The sequence below is a fragment of the Salarias fasciatus genome, unplaced genomic scaffold (genome assembly GCF_902148845.1).
Source record: "Salarias fasciatus unplaced genomic scaffold, fSalaFa1.1, whole genome shotgun sequence".
Lineage (NCBI taxonomy): Eukaryota > Metazoa > Chordata > Actinopteri > Blenniiformes > Blenniidae > Salarias > Salarias fasciatus.
In genome coordinates this window covers 244,155-264,119 of record NW_021941386.1, presented here as the reverse complement: position 1 = coordinate 264,119, position 19,965 = coordinate 244,155, and the positions used below count along the sequence as shown (strand labels likewise).

General features: G+C 49.2%; 1 protein-coding gene across 1 annotated transcript in view; it reads right to left on the bottom strand.

The window, feature by feature from the left end:
• Window positions 1-16,148, bottom strand: part of LOC115385431 (retinal guanylyl cyclase 2-like) — a 49,274-nt gene extending 33,126 nt beyond the window's left edge. Inside the window, 7 exon segments of the mRNA XM_030087423.1 lie at window positions 7,288-7,437; window positions 7,549-7,704; window positions 7,795-7,937; window positions 12,942-13,097; window positions 15,607-15,774; window positions 15,777-15,836; window positions 15,911-16,148. Coding sequence (XP_029943283.1) covers window positions 7,288-7,437; window positions 7,549-7,704; window positions 7,795-7,937; window positions 12,942-13,097; window positions 15,607-15,774; window positions 15,777-15,836; window positions 15,911-16,148 — 1,071 coding nt within the window.
• Between the last annotated feature and the right edge of the window lie 3,817 nt (window positions 16,149-19,965).

The window sequence follows — 19,965 nt, the reverse complement described above, 5'->3', positions numbered from 1 at the left end:
CCGCTGATGTGGGACTTCTTCGACAGAGGGATGATGGTGGAGGACTTCAAGCAGGGTGGGATGGAGCACTGGGTGAGGGACTGGTTGAAGATGTTGGTGAAAACACCAGTTAGCTGGTCAGTCCTTCAGCACTTTTTTCTTGACACCATCAGGTTCACTGCTCCCAGGGCCATTTTACACTGCCTGTGCTCCGGATCCGTAAACCAAGCAGTGCAAAATGGCCCCCAGGGTTCAACAAGGCTCAAGGAAACGCCTCCACCCGTGACGAGTGTCAGAAGAGAAGAGTCTTGGGGAGACAGGGAAACAGTCCTGGAGGAAAGAGTCCTGGTGGATAGAGTCCCGGAGGAAAGAGTCCTGGTGGATAGAGTCCCAGAGGAAAGAGTCCTGGAGGAAAGAGTCCTGGTGGATAGAGTCCCGGAGGAAAGAGTCCTGGTGGATAGAGTCCCAGAGGAAAGAGTCCTGGAGGAAAGAGTCCTGGAGGAAAGAGTCCCAGAGGAAAGAGTCCTGGAGGAAAGAGTCCTGGAGGAAAGAGTCCCAGACGAAAGAGTCCTGGAGGAAAGAGTCCTGGTGGATAGAGTCCTGGTGGATAGAGTCCCAGAGGAAAGAGTCCTGGTGGATAGAGTCCTGGAGGAAAGAGTCCTGGAGGAAAGAGTCCTGGTGGATAGAGTCCTGGAGGAAAGAGTCCTGGAGGAAAGAGTCCTGGAGGAAAGAGTCCTGGTGGATAGAGTCCCGGAGGAAAGAGTCCCAGAGGAAAGAGTCCTGGTGGATAGAGTCCTGGTGGATAGAGTCCTGGTGGATAGAGTCCCAGAGGAAAGAGTCCTGGTGGATAGAGTCCTGGTGGATAGAGTCCCAGAGGAAAGAGTCCTGGTGGATAGAGTCCTGGAGGAAAGAGTCCTGGAGGAAAGAGTCCTGGTGGATAGAGTCCTGGAGGAAAGAGTCCTGGAGGAAAGAGTCCTGGAGGAAAGAGTCCTGGTGGATAGAGTCCCGGAGGAAAGAGTCCCAGAGGAAAGAGTCCTGGTGGATAGAGTCCTGGAGGAAAGAGTCCTGGAGGAAAGAGTCCTGGAGGATAGAGTCCCAGAGGAAAGAGTCCTGGAGGAAAGAGTCCTGGAGGAAAGAGTCCTGGTGGATAGAGTCCTGGTGGATAGAGTCCCAGAGGAAAGAGTCCTGGTGGATAGAGTCCTGGTGGATAGAGTCCCAGAGGAAAGAGTCCTGGTGGATAGAGTCCTGGAGGAAAGAGTCCTGGAGGAAAGAGTCCTGGTGGATAGAGTCCTGGAGGAAAGAGTCCTGGAGGAAAGAGTCCTGGAGGAAAGAGTCCTGGTGGATAGAGTCCCGGAGGAAAGAGTCCCAGAGGAAAGAGTCCTGGTGGATAGAGTCCTGGAGGAAAGAGTCCTGGAGGAAAGAGTCCTGGAGGATAGAGTCCCAGAGGAAAGAGTCCTGGTGGATAGAGTCCTGGAGGAAAGAGTCCCAGAGGAAAGAGTCCTGGTGGATAGAGTCCTGGTGGATAGAGTCCTGGAGGAAAGAGTCCTGGAGGAAAGAGTCCTGGTGGATAGAGTCTCGGAGGAAAGAGTCCTGGTGGATAGAGTCCTGGAGGAAAGAGTACTGGAGGAAAGAGTCCGGGAGGATAGAGTCTCGGAGGAAAGAGTCTCAGAGGAAAGAGTCCTGGTGGATAGAGTCCTGGAGGAAAGAGTCCTGGAGGAAAGAGTCCTGGTGGATAGAGTCCCAGAGGAAAGAGTCCTGGTGGATAGAGTCCTGGTGGAAAGAGTCCTGGAGGAAAGAGTCCTGGAGGAAAGAGTCCTGGAGGAAAGAGTCCTGGTGGATAGAGTCCTGGAGGAAAGAGTCCTGGAGGAAAGAGTCCTGGTGGATAGAGTCCCAGAGGAAAGAGTCCTGGTGGATAGAGTCCTGGTGGATAGAGTCCCAGAGGAAAGAGTCCTGGTGGATAGAGTCCTGGAGGAAAGAGTCCTGGAGGAAAGAGTCCTGGTGGATAGAGTCCTGGAGGAAAGAGTCCTGGAGGAAAGAGTCCTGGAGGAAAGAGTCCTGGTGGATAGAGTCCCGGAGGAAAGAGTCCCAGAGGAAAGAGTCCTGGTGGATAGAGTCCTGGAGGAAAGAGTCCTGGAGGAAAGAGTCCTGGAGGATAGAGTCCCAGAGGAAAGAGTCCTGGTGGATAGAGTCCTGGAGGAAAGAGTCCCAGAGGAAAGAGTCCTGGTGGATAGAGTCCTGGTGGATAGAGTCCTGGAGGAAAGAGTCCTGGAGGAAAGAGTCCTGGTGGATAGAGTCTCGGAGGAAAGAGTCCTGGTGGATAGAGTCCTGGAGGAAAGAGTCCTGGAGGAAAGAGTCCGGGAGGATAGAGTCTCGGAGGAAAGAGTCCCAGAGGAAAGAGTCCTGGTGGATAGAGTCCTGGAGGAAAGAGTCCTGGAGGAAAGAGTCCTGGAGGAAAGAGTCCTGGTGGATAGAGTCCTGGAGGAAAGAGTCCTGGAGGAAAGAGTCCTGGTGGATAGAGTCCCAGAGGAAAGAGTCCTGGTGGATAGAGTCCTGGAGGAAAGAGTCCTGGAGGAAAGAGTCCTGGTGGATAGAGTCCTGGAGGAAAGAGTCCTGGTGGATAGAGTCCTGGAGGAAAGAGTCCTGGAGGAAAGAGTCCTGGTGGATAGAGTCCTGGAGGAAAGAGTCCTGGTGGATAGAGTCCTGGAGGAAAGAGTCCTGGTGGATAGAGTCCTGGTGGATAGAGTCCTGGAGGAAAGAGTCCTGGTGGATAGAGTCCTGGAGGAAAGAGTCCTGGAGGAAAGAGTCCTGGAGGAAAGAGTCCTGGTGGATAGAGTCCTGGTGGATAGAGTCCTGGAGGAAAGAGTCCTGGAGGAAAGAGTCCTGGTGGATAGAGTCCTGGAGGAAAGAGTCCTGGTGGATAGAGTCCTGGAGGAAAGAGTCCTGGAGGAAAGAGTCCTGGAGGAAAGAGTCCTGGTGGATAGAGTCCTGGTGGATAGAGTCCCAGAGGAAAGAGTCCTGGTGGATAGAGTCCTGGAGGAAAGAGTCCTGGTGGAAAGAGTCCTGGAGGAAAGAGTCCTGGAGGAAAGAGTCCTGGAGGAAAGAGTCCTGGTGGATAGAGTCCCAGAGGAAAGAGTCCTGGTGGAAAGAGTCCTGGTGGATAGAGTCCCAGAGGAAAGAGTCCTGGTGGATAGAGTCCCTGAGGGATAATAGTTCGGGGGAATGAATCTTGGGGAATACAGTCCTGGAGGAAAGAATCCACGGGTAGTCCTGGAACATAGAGTCCAGGGGAACAGAGTCCTGGGAGATAGGTTCCTGGGGGAAAGGTTTTGCGTGAAAAACAGTTCTGAGGGACAGAGTCCATATTGGATTGTGAACGAAAGAAAATCCCCCCCCCCCAGACCATAAACTCATCTTTACCAGGCATCAGCCCACATTTGTTCCAGCTGTAGGAAAAGCATCCAGCAGCTGAAATTCAAAATGTGCCAGACACTCCTGTGTTCTACAGAAAGCCTCCTCCTCTGAGCCTGGTTCTGCAGGTTCTCCTCCTCTGAGCCTGGTTCTGCAGGGTTCTCCTCTGAGCCTGGTTCTGCAGGGTTCTCCTCTGAGCCTGGTTCTGCAGGGTTCTCCTCTGAGTCTGGTTCTGCACGATCTCCTCCTCTGAGTCTGGTTCTGCAGGGTTCTCCTCTGAGTCTGGTTCTGCAGGGTTCTTGCTCATATGGATCTGTTGGGTCTGCTCTGTAAAAGTGTCTAGAAACTAGGGCTGCAGCTATCGATTATTTTAGTAATTAATTAATCTATCGATTCATTTGGTCGATTAATCGATTAATCAGATAATATATATATATATATATATATATATATATATATATATATATATATATATATGTATATATTTTTTTTTTTTTTTTTTTTTACATTTCTTTTTATTTTGGCAAGCATAAAACTCACCACGGACAAAAAAAATACTAAAAAAATACTATTAATGCTTGCAGTAACATTTATCAAACTGCACAAGAACACTCATTGCTGGGATGAACATTGCACTTTAAATTCACAAATTATTTGAATAAAAAATAAATAAAATACCTGAGAGAGGGCTAAGGCCTTACCTTCATTACAAAAAAAATGCACATGAAAGCTGATTATTAAAGAACCCTTCAAGTACGGCAGGCAGTATTCTGTATTATCAAACAATTCCTATGGATATTAATTTGTCATCTGTCTTGTGCAAAAAACAAACAAAAATAATAAAACTCAGGCTGAGTCCAAAACAGCACCTTCACCTTTATAAAGGTGAGGTTTATAGAGGTGTCCTTTATAGAGGTGTCCCGACTAAGAATGTCCAGAGTCGAATCTGATTCGTCCGATCCTGCCAATAGTCGACTGATAGTCAGATCTGTCATCTTGTTTGGCGGAGCGGGGGGAGCGGGGGGGGGGGGGGGGGGAGAGCATGCCTACACGGGGGGGGGGGGGGGGGGGGGGGGGGGAGAGCATGCCTACACGGGGGGGGGGCATGCCTACACGGGGGGGGGGAGCAGCGCAGCACAGTGCAGAGCGGCGCTCACAAGGTACACGGAGCGTCGGGCGCCTATGCCTACAGCCAGCCCTGACTGCACTAAGAATAATAATAAAAATAATAAAAAAACAAAAAAACAAAAAACAAAAAAAACAGCGCAGCCAGGTAAAACAACAATTATTTTCTTCCTACACACTGAAACACAGACTGGAACAAAGTGTCGGTAACTTTAAACATCAAACACATGAAGTATAGTTCAAATGACCAGAACCAAACCCTCTTCTAACAATCGGGCTAAAGCATGTCATTTATTTATATCTATAATCTCTGCAGATAAGATCACATTTTTTGGCTAAACAGTTTCTCACATATCTGCTCAAATTAAATGAAATAGGCTTAATTTCACTGTGTCGGGTCGGTTTCAGCGCAACATCCACGCAAAAATAAACACTAAATTAAATAGAATTAACCTTTTAGATAAATAAAAATAATAATATAATAATAACCTAAAATATTACAATTAAATGAAATAAAAGCATCAGCATTAAAAATGAGAATTGAGTAACAGAACCGTCTTTTATTAGCCCAGTTATCTGGCTACTGACCCGTTTAATGTGGAAAGCCATGTTGTTGTGAAGTGATATGAAAGGACACAATCTGCATTTGACTTTTTTTGGATCATCTTTGACTTGGTCTGAAGTTCTGTTTTTTTTTTTTTTTTCCGACATTCTGAGCCTTTTAAAGTTCAGCCAAATCACCACCGAGATGCTGCTCTGTGACGGAGCTCTGAGCAAAATGGGATTGTGCCACTCACCATGGTGGTTGATTCACAAACACTAAACAGATAGAATATTGAATAAAAGTACAAGTTAAGTAAATTTTTCCAGTGTATTTGATAGGCTAACATGTATATCAAATAGGCTTTATATCATGTTTATTTGGAAAAAACAAGTAATTCTATGTAGAATCAGTCCTTCAGCCCCCCGTACAGCTGTGATGGAACGGTCCTCGTTTAATAACCACATTTTTTCGATGCTTCGACTGCGTGATTTGCAGTCGAATCAGGCCCCTTCCAACGAATCGTCGAGTCGTCGACTATCTGAGGACACCCCTATTATAAACTGACAGCTGCCCTAAAAATTAAAGTGCACTCAAAGGAGTGCAAACAACAATTTCAGAATACAGTCACTTTTTTTTTTTCAGCATGGACGTGGTGCTGTCATAATGCGCCAGCTCCGCTCGGCAGTGCAGACTTTGCACCGAGCTCTTCCCTTTTTTTTTTTCGTATAAAGTTGTCCCAAACTTTTGACATTTTCTGGCGTTTTCTTTGTCGTCCGTCCTCCTTTTCGTCAGCATTTTTTTTTTTTCATTCTGCTCTTCAACGCCCCGACGCGCCGTGAGAACGCGTCAGATGCGTCGCGACATCGCACCTCGTCCGACGCGTCCGCGTCTCGTGGTGGAGGAACGCGCGTTCCCGTTTGTTTTCAGTTGTACTTTGACGCAGCTCCATGTCTCGCGTCGTTCCGCCGCCGTGCTCCACCTGCTCGCTCCCACATGTCCGTGCGACTCACACTCTGGTGCAGAAACATGCTGCGCTTCAGTTCCGGACGCTACACGCTGGCGGGTTCACGGTAGTTTCACTGTACACAATTAATAAACGAATCCTCGAAGCAACAGAATTTAATTCGAAGCTTTTTTATAATCGAATTATTCGATTTATTCGATGAATCGTTTCAGCCCTACCAGAAACGACTATGATGTAACTGGCACTTCATATACAAAGCTGAATTGAATTGAACTGAACTGAATTAATGTGAATTGAGCATTAAGATTTTTAGAAGTGACCTGAAGTGACGGATGCCTTCCCCTCCTGCACCTCCTCTGTGTGAAAGCTGAACGGCTCAGTGCTGCGCTCTTGTTGAAGTCCTGCTCTTATGCTGACTCCCCACAGACCCACATTGTCACGCATTGACGACTGCAACTCTCTGCTGGCGGGTCTCCCTGCAGGTCCAGTCAAACCTCTACAGAGGACCCAGAATGCAGCAGGTCTGGTCTTCAACCAGCCCACAGAGCTCAGGTCCTCCCCTGTTCCTCTCCCTTCTCTGGCTTCCAGCTGCAGCCAGAATCAAATTCAGAACTCTCCTCCTGGCTTCCAGAACCTCTACCTGGACTCCCTGACCCAGGTCTCCTCTCTACCTGGAGCTTCCAGCCCAGCTCGGCTCTAAACCTCCAGCCAGACTCTTCTCCTCTGCTGTTCCCAGATGGAGGACCAAAGTCCCAGACTCTGGTTCTGCTGAGTCCCGTTCTGCTTTCAAGAGACAACTGAAGACTCAGCTGTTCAGAGAACGCCGAGGGACTTAAGCGACTCCACCTCAGGGGGAGAAAAAGTCAGGTGGTCCAAAACCCAGCACGGAGTTAGTGCTGGTTAAGTTGAGAAAAAAAAAAAGGGTGTGTGTGTGTGTGTGGGGGGGGGGGGGGGGCGGGGGGGGGTTTGGCACCTCTGATCAATGGCACTTGAAGCACTTTTTGCACTTACTAAAGGTTTTCCCTTCTGTCTGAATTCCTGCTTGTGTTCTACGTCGCTTTGGGACAAAATGTCTGCTGAATGAAACCGTATGGGCCGTGGAGGAGGAACCCCCAATGTTTGACGTAATCCTAACGTGTCCGATGTTGTAACAGGTGAGTCATCTGAAGAGTCACTTCAGGCGGGGTCTGATCTGATGGCTTGTGTCTCTTGTTTTAATAGGAGTTCAGTTTAAAAACACAGAAAATGAGTGTGAAGCACAACCGACCTGGTTGAAGCCCTGGAAGTTGAATCCTCCATCTGATTGGACGAGCTGACTGCCGGTTACCCAGTGCCCGCCCCCTGCCTGACGACGCTCTTCCACCGCCTTTGCAACAAAGTAGACCATGTTGAAGATGGTTCCAAACACAGGAGACACCTGCAGACAGAGAGCCGCGGCACAGGCTGAGTGAGTGTGTGGGTGTGTGTGTGTGTGTGTGTGTGTGTGTGTGTGTGGTGCTGCCTGTGTGGTGTGTATTTCTTTGTGTACTTCAGTAGCAGAGATGGCTGATCGAATCTCTCGGCTCATCTGAGCCTGACGAAACACTTCATAGAAACTCCGGTCGGACGCCATGGTGACGGTCAGCACGGCGCTGTAGGCATGACGGAGCTGTGTGCTATTGGTCAGTTCATGGAATACTGTGTCCTGATTGGACAGAAAAAAGGGGAACCAACGATTACTGATCCACCTTGAAAGGAATGGCATAAAAGATCGTCCTCCACAGTGATGGCGCACCTGATGAGGCATGGCGTACAGCAGGGCGTCGTACGGGATGAATATATAACCTTCAGAAACCATCCCCATGTCCAGAGCAGCCAGGAGGAGGGCTCTCTGGTCCCGCCCACCAACCAGGACAGAGCTCATGCACATGATGACGACTGAAAGAGAAAATCAAGAGTCATTCCACATGCGACAGCAGTAGAGATAATCAAAAGCTTGGTCTCATGAGGATTCGTATTTTCCATTGTTTTATTGGGAGGAGATTTCCTGATCTGGGCTCATAAACAATCAATTAAACATGGAAAGACCAACAAGCTGCAGGACAACGTCTCCATCTGCTTATGAACTTTAAACAGGTCTGTAAAATTAACCTGGCTATGCTGATCAAACCCTGTTTAGTCCGCTCAGTATTTAGTACATGATTCAAATCTGGGAAACGTGGATCTGAACATCTGTTTGGACGTTCTCAAATTACAAACTTATCTTCAACTGAGCCAAGCTGGAGGGATGAAAAATCTCAATCTGGTGTCATACGCATGAGAACAGGTGGAGCACTTTAAAGGATCAGATTAAACTGTACAGATTCAGAGTAAACTTTACAGGATCAGAGTAAACTGTACAGGGTCAGAATAAATTTCACATGGTCATATTAAATTTTACACGGTCAGAGTAAACTGTACAGATTCAGAGTAAACTTTACAGGATCAGAGTAAACTGTACAGGGTCATGTTAAACTTTACAGGGTCAGATTGAACTGTACAAAACCAGATTAAACTGAACAGGGTCAGAGTAAACTGTAGAGGGTCATATTAAAGCAATACTTCAACATTTTGGCAAATTGGCCCATTTAGTGCAATTCCTTAGTCATTAGAGCAGCAGACTGACTGTTTCTGTGAGGCCAGCTGTTGTTTATCCAGAGGAGAGTCAGGAAGGTTTTCAGGACGGACACAATGGAAGTGGATGGTATTTTTGTTCCCCCTCGTCAAACTCATCAAATACACAATCCAACAACCCCAAAACACTTTGGTGGACTCGTTATAATCCACACATTCACTACGCTGTGGAACACCAACAAATAATACTGTAGCGTTACGACACTGAAGCAAAGACTGGGAACTACTTTTTCTTTAGAAATCACTACGCCCAGACGCCATGTTTAGTAAGTAGTTCCGTCTCAGCAATCTTCACATAAACAACTCAATCTGGTAATGTTGCATTAATAATCCACAGCATAGTGAATGTGTGGATTATAACGAGTCCACCAAAGTGTTTTGGGGTTGTTGGATTGTGTATTTGATGAGTTTGACAAGGGGGAACAAAAATACCGTCCACCTCCATTGTGTCCGTCCTGAAAACCTTCCTGACTCTCCTCTGAATAAACAACAGCTGGCCTTCACAAAAACAGTCAGTCTGCTGCTCTGAGGACTGAGGAGTTGTGCTAAATGGGCCAATTTTCAAAAACATATTGCTTTAAACTGTACAGGGTCAGAGTAAACTTTACAGGGTCAGAGTAAACTTTACAGGGTCAGAGTAAACTGTACAGGGTCAGAGTAAACTGTACAGGGTCAGAGTAAACTGTACAGGGTCAGATTAAACTGTACAGGGTCAGAGTAAACTTTACAGGGTCAGAGTAAACTGTACAGGGTCAGAGTAAACTGTACAGGGTCAGAGTAAACTGTACAGGGTCAGAGTAAACTGTACAGGGTCAGAGTAAACTTTACAGGGTCAGAGTAAACTGTACAGGGTCAGAGTAAACTGTACAGGGTCAGAGTAAACTGTACAGGGTCAGATTAAACTGTACAGGGTCAGAGTAAACTTTACAGGGTCAGAGTAAACTGTACAGGGTCAGAGTAAACTGTACAGGGTCAGAGTAAACTGTACAGGGTCAGAGTAAACTGTACAGGGTCAGAGTAAACTGTACAGGGTCAGAGTAAACTTTACAGGGTCAGAGTAAACTGTACAGGGTCAGAGTAAACTGTACAGGGTCAGAGTAAACTGTACAGGGTCAGAGTAAACTGTACAGGGTCAGATTAAACTGTACAGGGTCAGAGTAAACTGTACAGCAGGGGTCGGCAATTAGATTTGGCGGCGGGCCACTTTTTTTGGGGGCATTTCAATCACGGGCCGAGGGGTCTCCGGCTCGTGCGCATCCATCCGCAGACTGGAGAGCGGGGAGTTGGGGGGGGGGGGGGGGGGGGGGGGGGGGCACCGGACACATTTGACGCCACTGCATTTGCGCGAGTAATGACACCGTGCCGCACTAGATGCACGACTTTTGTCGCTGGTGTGTGAATTCATTAACGGGACGCGTCACGCTGGAACACATATGCAACACACAACATCCTGCAGGACCATCACAGCCTCATCACGTCTCCTGCACAGTGGACAGGACTCTTCTGTCTGTCCCACAGTCCTGTGTGCACCTGGCTGTCTGTGTGTGTGTGTGTGTGTGTGTGTGTGTGTGTGTGTGTGTGTGTGTGTGTGTGTGTGTGTGTGTGTGCGCATGCGCGCATACTGATCGATGGAGCTGGCTTTGTTCTTTTTTGCTTTTATTGTTCAGCACTTTTATGAATAAGAGAAGTGTTTTTACAAATACAGATAGAGATTGAGATGCTCCGCCTGCCGCCGTCGCTGCTCTGTATCTGACATGAGGAAGTCAGCTCCTCCGGCTGCAGCGAGGCGCCGCATCGCTTCAGGCTGCTGCTGCCCTCCGGAGGCGGTCTGAGCTCGGTGAGTTCCACCGTCTGCAGGAGCTGCCGGACGGCCGGTTCCAGCGCTGCTTCAGGCTGACGCCCGGTTTCCACCAGAAGCGGTGAACAAGTGAGATCGTGCACGCCGCACGCCGCTCGCCTTGGCTTCATGCCAACTGTTCTGGTGGTCGGAGCCCTGCTGCCCTCCGTCAGCACGTCTGTGAAGAGCTCCACGCTGACAGGGCTGTCCTGGCGCCAATTCGCTTGAAAGGTTCAATTATTTCAACTCGAGCGACGAGCGATGGAGCGATGGGCGGGGCCAAGTGGCAGTGCAAGTCGACGTGCGCGCGGATTTTTGCCTGGAAACGCTCGCCGCCGGCCGCTCGCCATGTCATCGCTCGCGTCCGTCGCCCGCCGCTCAAGGTTGAGCGACAGTCGCGTCATTACAGTGACTTTGTATGTGATCTCATCACACGAAAAATTCACGTGGCATCCGGTGGAAACACACCGTTACACTCAAACTGACTGAAGAATAAACACACGGTGAGCTCGGTGCAGCGCTCACCTGCGCTCTCTGTTCAACAGACGAGGCGCCACTCCTCTTTGTTTTTCAGTGACAAACCAGAAACCACAACTAAACAACACATCCTTCAAAGATTGTCTATTGCAACACAGTGACAGATATCGCACTCCAACAGGGGTGTGTGCGTCCGCTCCAGGGCCCGGGGTAATGCGTGTTTGTGCGCGTGTTGGAATCCTCTCGCGGGCCGGATATTAAACTGTACAGGTTCAGAATAAATGTCACAGGGCCATATTAAACTTTACAGGGTCAGAGTAAACTTTACAGGGTCAGAGTAAACTTTACAGGGTCAGAGTAAACTTTACAGGGTCAGAGTAAACTTTACAGGGTCAGAGTAAACTGTACAGCAGGGGTCGGCAATTAGCGGCCCGCGGGCCAAATGTGGCCCGCCGAACCGTCCAATCCGGCCCACGAGAGGATTCCAACACGCTGCCGCACAAACACGCATTACCCCGGGCCCTGGAGCGGACGCACACACCCCTGTTGGAGTGTGATATCTGTCATTGTGTTGCAATAGACAATCTTTGAAGGATGTGTTGTTTAGTTGTGGTTTCTTGTTTGTCACTGAAAACAAAGAGGAGTGGCGCCTCGTCTGTTGAACAGAGAGCGCAGGTGAGCGCTGCACCGAGCTCACCGTGTGTTTATCCTCCAGTCAGTTTGAGTGTAACGGTGTGTTTCCACCGGACGCCACGTGAATTTTTCGGGTGATGAGATCACATACAGAGTCACTGTAATGACGCGACTGTCGCTCAACCTTGAGCGGCGGGCGACGGATGCGAGCGATGACATGGCGAGCGGCCGGCGGCGAGCGTTTCCAGGCAAAAATCCGCGCGCACGTCGACTTGCACTGCCACTTGGCCCCGCCCATCGCTCCATCGCTCGTCGCTCGAGTTGAAATAATTGAACCTTTCAAGCGAATTGGCGCCAGGACAGCCCGTCAGCGTGGAGGTCTTCACAGACGTGCTGACGGAGGGCAGCAGGGCTCCGGCCCACCAGAACAGTTGGCATGAAGCCAAGGCGAGCGGCGTGCGGCGTGCACGATCTCACTTGTTCACCGCTTCTGGTGGAAACCGGGCGTCAGCCTGAAGCAGCGCTGGAACCGGCCGTCCGGCAGCTCCTGCAGACGGTGGAACTCAGCGAGCTCAGACCGCCTCCAGGAGGGCAGCAGCAGCCTGAAGCGATGCAGCGCCTCGCTGCAGCCGGAGGAGCTGACTTCCTCATGTCAGATACAGAGCAGCGACGGCGGCAGGCAGAGCATCTCAATCTCTATCTGTATTTGTAAAAGTACCACTCTTATTCATAAAAGTGCTGAACAGTAAAAACAGTCATAAAAACAAAAAAGAACAAAACCCGCACCATCGATCAGGATGCGCGCATGCGCACACACACACACACACACACACACACACACACACACACACACACACACACACACACACACACACAGACAGCCGGGTGCACACAGGACTGTGGGACAGACAGAAGAGTCCTGTCCACTGAGCAGGAGACGGTGAGGAGGAGCTGTGATGGTCCTGCAGGATGTTCTGTGTTGCGTATGTGTTCCAGCGTGACGCGTCGCGTAAATGAATTCACACACCAGCGATTAAAGTCGTGCGTGTAGCGCGACACGGTGTCATTCATAGCGCGAAGACCCCCCCCCCATTGTGATCTGTCCCAGTCTCAGCTCAGGCCACCTCAGATGGAGGTGTGCTGAAACAGGGACAGAACACCAGACTTGGAGGACTTGAGCTGAGGAGTCCTGGTCTACGTAGTCCTTGGTGAACTGCTCTCTGGTTCCTGGTTAGTCTCGTCAGCGTCTCAAACCGGGATGAGTTTTCAGGTTGATCTGGTCAATAATCAGTACAGTGTGTTGATATGATGACAGAACTGACCTTTGACCTCGGGGGCCTCTTTGATTTCCTGCAGTGCCTTCACAGGACCACCTTTGTTTTTCGTTTCCATAGTAACCACAGGACCAACCGGTAACCCCATGGCACGCAGGGCCGACGCCACTTCCTGTCCGGTACCCTGCCAGAGGTCAGATGGAGCTGAAGAGAAACACCATGAGGAAAGATCAGGACACAGATGTCGGTCAGCGGCTCCTTTCAGCACAGTGGAACCCCACCGGTTGGTCTCTGGCACCTCAGCGCCCGGGGACCATGACAGTCACCCCAGCTGCTTTGGAAGCAGTTCTTCACCTGGGGAGTTTTTGTCCTTGACAGCAAGATTACCGTACCAACACAGGATGGAGAAGGGAATAAGAGACTCAATAAAAGCACAATAACGCGGTGTCTGTGTAGCAGGGAATTCTCGCAGTAGAAGGGGCGGGGCTTGCTGACGTGGGGAGGTGTGTGAACTGGCGGCGTGGGTTTATAAAGGCGGAAGTAACCAGTCAATGGCGCTTCCTGGGGGGACAGCTGTCACTGGCGGGTGTAAAGAATAAACCTCACTTGAACCGTATCCCTTTCTGTATCCATTTCATTTCATTTCATTTCATTTATTTATTTATTTGTTTGGGACCGTGCATGTTCATGAACATAAAAGTAAACATGCCCGACTGTAGCCAAGAGGCTAATTTCCATCTGTAGTCCCAACGGGCTGGTCAGGGAGGACAATGCATCAGAAACAAACATTTACATTAAAATTTAACAGTTGAAACAGTATGAAGACAAAACACATGACACATGGAACAAAAGGAAAAAGACAAAGAACAAGGTGGCTGGACTCCCTCAGAGACAGGGGGAGGAGCTACGTCACCAGGGGGAGGAGCTACGTCACCAGGGGGAGGAGCTACGTCACCAGAGAGGAGCTGGGAGTAGAGCCGCTACTCCTCCACATCCAGAGGAGCAGCTGAGGAGCTCAGCTCCTCTTTAGGATGGAACCTCCTGGACGCCTCCCTGGGGACGAGTTCCCACTGGGAAGTGTCCCACTGGGAGGAGACCCCGGCGAAGACCAGGACACTCTGGAGAGACCATGTCTCTGGGCTGGCCTGGGGACGCCTTGGGACCCTCCCAGAGGAGCTGGAGGAAGAGTCTGGGGACAGGAAGTCTGGGGACAGGAAGTCTGGGGACAGGAGGTCTGGGGACAGGAGGTCTGGGGACAGGAAGTCTGGGGACAGGAAGTCTGGGGACAGGAGGTCTGGGGACAGGAGGTCTGGGGACAGGAGGTCTGGGGACAGGAAGTCTGGGGACAGGAAGTCTGGGGACAGGAGGTCTGGGGACAGGAGGTCTGGGGACAGGAAGTCTGGGGACAGGAAGTCTGGGGACAGGAGGTCTGGGGACAGGAGGTCTGGGGACAGGAAGTCTGGGGACAGGAGGTCTGGGGACAGGAGGTCTGGGACAGGAAGTCTGGGGACAGGAAGTCTGGGGACAGGAGGTCTGGGGACAGGAGGTCTGGGGACAGGAAGTCTGGGGACAGGAAGTCTGGGGACAGGAAGTCTGGGGACAGGAGGTCTGGGGACAGGAGGTCTGGGGACAGGAGGTCTGGGGACAGGAGGTCTGGGACAGGAAGTCTGGGCATCCCTGCTGAGACTGCTGCCCCCGAGACCCGGCCCCGGATGAGCGGTAGAAGATGGATGGATGGATGGATGGATGGATGGATGGATGGATGGATGGATGGATATGGAGTAACTACACCATGTGCAACTAGAATTTGGCACTCAGAGACTGCAGACCTCCGCCACAGGTCAAATCAGGCACCAACAACAATAAGAACACCAGATATAATAAAACAACATTGTGATCGGGGTGTGATCGGAGCGGAGCGGTGCAGCGTGCAGCCCTGTCGGCGGGACTGTCCAACCATGTGAAAGACTCCCTATCTCTCAATGATAAAGAATCCTTTAAAAAACTCCTGGATCCAGACAGTGATCCGGATCATCACCAAAATTTAATGGACTGTAAGTTATCCCAAGACCTCCTTTCCACTAAGTTTCATTGCAATCCGTCCATTACTTTTTCCATAATGTTGCTAACAAACCAACCAACAAGCCGACGTGATTCCATAACCTCCTTGGCGGAGGTAATAACATGTAACAATAAACAATGTGCAGTAACTACACCATGTGCAATACTAAAATACTAAAACTTTATCCTTTTTAGATGCAGAGAAAGGCTCGTTTGATCTCGGTTTTATCTGTTTACATGTGCACTTATAGTAAATGGTCTACTTGTATAGCTTTTCACCCTGCTTGACAGAGCTTCACACTGCAGTATCCCATCAACCCTTTCTCTCCACACTGGGTGGAGGTAAGCTGCTGCTGCAGCCACAGCTGTCCTGGGGAGACTGACGGAGGCGAGGCTGCCAGTCTGCGCCATCGGCCCCTCCCACCGCCAACCATTCACTCTCACACTACATTCACACTTAGGCGAGGTGGGTGAAGTGTCTTGCCCAAGGACACAATGATAGTTTCACGCCTGCGGGAGCGGGGATCGAACCGCCAACCTTCTGGTTATAAGACGACCCGCTCTACCAACTGAGCTGCTGTCGCTCCTTGCTGAACTGACTGGTATGTTTTGTGCTTTCCTACTTTCTTGAGACAGCGTGAGACAGCTTTACCTGAAACGATGCCAACGTGAGCCCAGCGGAAGAACCGGAGCACTTTGAACAGGACTTTGCTGGGAGGCGTGATTGGTGGCAGGTTGGACCAATCGGCATTAAGACAGCCGGGAGAGGCAAGCCCCGCCTCCCAGTGCTGGGTGTACAGGGCGGCGGCATGGCAGAGGGCGGGTTAAAGGGTCCGATGTAGGCGTGGCCGTAGCCCTCCATCTCCCCCAGTTCTGTCAGAGCTGAGAACCAAAGAAGAAGAATAGCGCCCTCATGCTTCTGTCACTGGGGATTCTCTCCCGATTGGCGGACTGACCTTTAGAGGCGGAGCAGTCCTCATCCAGCAGCTTTATGTCATACCAGTACCCACGACTCAGACCACTGTCGCTCCGGAGCCGGGACAGCGCCAGGTTCGCCGCCGCCGTTGGCATCGCACGTGAGAACATGGGGTCACATGACCATGGCCCAATGAGGGCGAGTTTGAAGGTTGCAGCAAGGGCATCTTCCCCACATAGCAACCAAACAAACCACCCTAGTAACCATGCAAGCTGCATCCCGACGACCTGCCGAAGACAGACGGACGATATGGAAGAGTCTGTGAAAGACAAAGACAAGGACACAAGAACATGAGCCTGAGTCCAGATGTTTCCAGTCAGAACACCTCCAGGAACATGAGCCTGAGTCCAGATGTTTCCAGTCAGAACACCTCCAGGAACATGAGCCTGAGTCCAGATGTTTCCAGTCAGAACACCTCCAGGAACATGAGCCTGAGTCCAGATGTTTCCAGTCAGAACACCTACAGGAACATGAGCCTGAGTCCAGATGTTTCCAGTCAGAACACCTCCAGGAACATGAGCCTGAGTCCAGATGTTTCCAGTCAGAACACCTCCAGGAACATGAGCCTGAGTCCAGATGTTTCCAGTCAGAACACCTCCAGGAACATGAGCCTGAGTCCAGATGTTTCCAGTCAGAACACCTCAAGGAGCATTAACCGTCATCCAGATGTTTTCAGTCAGAACACCTCCAGGAACATGAGCCTGAGTCCAGATGTTTCCAGTCAGAACACCTCCAGGAACATGAGCCTGAGTCCAGATGTTTCCAGTCAGAACACCTCCAGGAACATGAGCCTGAGTCCAGATGTTTCCAGTCAGAACACCTCCAGGAACATGAGCCTGAGTCCAGATGTTTCCAGTCAGAACACCTCAAGGAGCATTAACCGTCATCCAGATGTTTTCAGTCAGAACACCTCCAGGAACATGAGCCTGAGTCCAGATGTTTCCAGTCAGAACACCTCCAGGAACATGAGCCTGAGTCCAGATGTTTCCAGTCAGAACACCTCCAGGAACATGAGCCTGAGTCCAGATGTTTCCAGTCAGAACACCTCCAGGAGCATTAACTGTCATCCAGATGTTTCCAGTCAGAACACCTCCAGGAGCATTAACCTGTCATCCAGATGTTTCCAGTCAGAACACCTCCAGGAGCATTAACTGTCATCCAGATGTTTCCAGTCAGAACACCTCCAGGAGCATTAACCTTCATCCAGATGTTTCCATGGCTTCAGGAAGGATCTATTCATATTCATGATCAGCTTCAGTTTCATTCAGCATCAAAATGTTTTGGATCAAACTAGTTTGAAATCCATCCTGCCCCCCCCAGAAGAACATCTGGAGAACAAGTAAGCACCACGAGGATCAACCACGAGACACAGCGGCCCGCTGGGACCAGCCAGACCGAAGCTCCAACACTAAACTAGAGATCCTCCCAAAAAACCTCACAGCCGGACGGGCTGGCTGGAGTTTCAGTCCCAGCTGACTGCTGTGACCTCTGACCTTGTAATCTGACTGACACCATTAGCTTATGCTGAACAGTGCGAGGAGTGCTAACTATAGCAACAACGCTAACACTCTTAGCACACGCTGACAGAGACCATGATGCCAGCCATCACTGAGTTGTAGGTGAGCACAACAGTCGCCGTCTCACACCTGGACCAGCATGGACACTCATTATCAATCAGTACAGCCTGTACAGCCAGCCTGTACAGCCAGCCTGTACAGTCAGCCTGTACAGTCAGCAGGCTGTACAGTCAGCCTGTACAGCCAGCCTGTACAGCCAGCCTGTACAGTCAGCAGGCTGTACAGTCAGCCTGTACAGCCAGCCTGTACAGTCAGCCTGTACAGTCAGCAGGCTGTACAGCCAGCCTGTACAGTCAGCCTGTACAGTCAGCAGGCTGTACAGTCAGCCTGTACAGTCAGCCTGTACAGCCAGCCTGTACAGTCAGCCTGTACAGTCAGCCTGTACAGTCAGCCTGTACAGCCAGCCTGTACAGCCAGCCTGTACAGCCAGCCTGTACAGCCAGCCTGTACAGTCAGCCTGTACAGTCAGCAGGCTGTACAGCCAGCCTGTACAGTCAGCCTGTACAGTCAGCAGGCTGTACAGTCAGCCTGTACAGTCAGCCTGTACAGTCAGCCTGTACAGTCAGCAGGCTGTACAGTCAGCCTGTACAGTCGGCCTGTACAGCCAGCCTGTACAGTCAGCAGGCTGTACAGTCAGCCTGTACAGTCGGCCTGTACAGCCAGCCTGTACAGTCAGCAGGCTGTACAGTCAGCCTGTACAGTCGGCCTGTACAGTCAGCCTGTACAGTCAGCAGGCTGTACAGTCAGCCTGTACAGTCAGCCTGTACAGTCAGCCTGTACAGTCAGCAGGCTGTACAGCCAGCCTGTACAGTCAGCCTGTACAGTCAGCCTGTACAGTCAGCCTGTACAGTCGGCCTGTACAGTCGGCCTGTACAGTCAGCCTGTACAGCCAGCCTGTACAGCCAGCCTGTACAGTCAGCCTGTACAGCCAGCCTGTACAGTCAGTATAGATGAATGAATGAATGAATGAATGAATGAATGTATTTATTTTTCGAACCTGTATAAACGTGTGTAGCTAATTTGTACATACAAAAGAAAAAAATGATAAAAAAAGAAAAAAGTTCATGCAAATCAAAGACAATGAAGAGAAAAACAACATAGTTGGAAAAAGGAGCAGGAGGAAGTAAAGACTTTTTTAAAGATTCCTCCCCCTTCTTAAGTTTTAAAGTCATACTTCAAAGAACATCCTATAATATAATGACATAATATGACCTAATATAATATGCATAAAGCGTGCAGATATCCTTATGAATACACACTATATGCCCCCACATGGCACATAGTCATCCCATAAATATATACTACACAATAACATCATTACAATATAGCTACAGCATAACAACCATATATCAATTTACACCACATGCATAACACTAAACACCATTTTTTTATTTATTTTTTTCCCATCATCCACAGCTACTGGCTTCCTCTTCCATATACTTATGAAATATTTATTTGTACCTTTTTTTTAAACAGATTTCTGTTGCTACTTTGTTGTATTTCTGGGTCCAGACTGTTCCACAGAGCCACTCCACAGCTTGACATGCACATACTTTTCAGAGTAGTTCGAACTTTTGGTTTTTTATAGTTCAGATCTCCTCTTAGATTATAACCACCCTCCCTTTCTGCAAACATCCCCTGTATATTTTTCAGCAGTAGATTATTTCTTGCTTTGAACATTATTTGTGCTGTTTTGAATTTGACCAAATCCATGAATTTCAACAAGTGTGATTTTATGAATAGTGGGTTTGTGTGGTCTCTGTATCCTGCATTGTTTATTATCCTTATTGCTCTTTCCTGCATCGTGCATATCGGCTGTAGAGTGGCTCTGTAGCTGTTTCTCCAGACCTCAACACAATTAGACAGATAAGGTAAAAAAGTGTGCAATATAAGGTGTGCAGTGACTTAATGTCCAGGATATGTTTAGTTTTCCACAGTATTGATGTGCATTTTGCCAGTTTTGCTCGTATGTAGCTCACATGAGGCTTCCAGCAGATTTTGTTGTCCAGAATCACACCAAGAAATTTAACTTCACTTACTCTCTCTATTTTGTTATCATGTATTATGAGTTCTACATCACAATCCATTCTGTGTCTCCCAAACAGCATGATCTTTGTTTTACTTAGATTTAATGATCATTTGTTTTTATCAAACCATAGTTTTAATTTATTCATTTCTGTTGTGATGGTCTCCAAAAAGTATAAATCAGCCTGTAGAGTCAGGATAAATCATTGATTGATTGATTGATTGATTGATTTTATTTGTTTCATTCTTTTTAAAAGAAAGAAATGAAAAGGAACAGAAAGAAGTGAGACTTATGATGTCTGCCCCATCAACATAAAATAAATGACAATTTGTCAAGATTTGTTAACATATCACAAAAAAATACAAAATTCAATACAACCATTTCACTAAATCAAAATACAAATACGACCATTTCACAAATAATTACAGATCA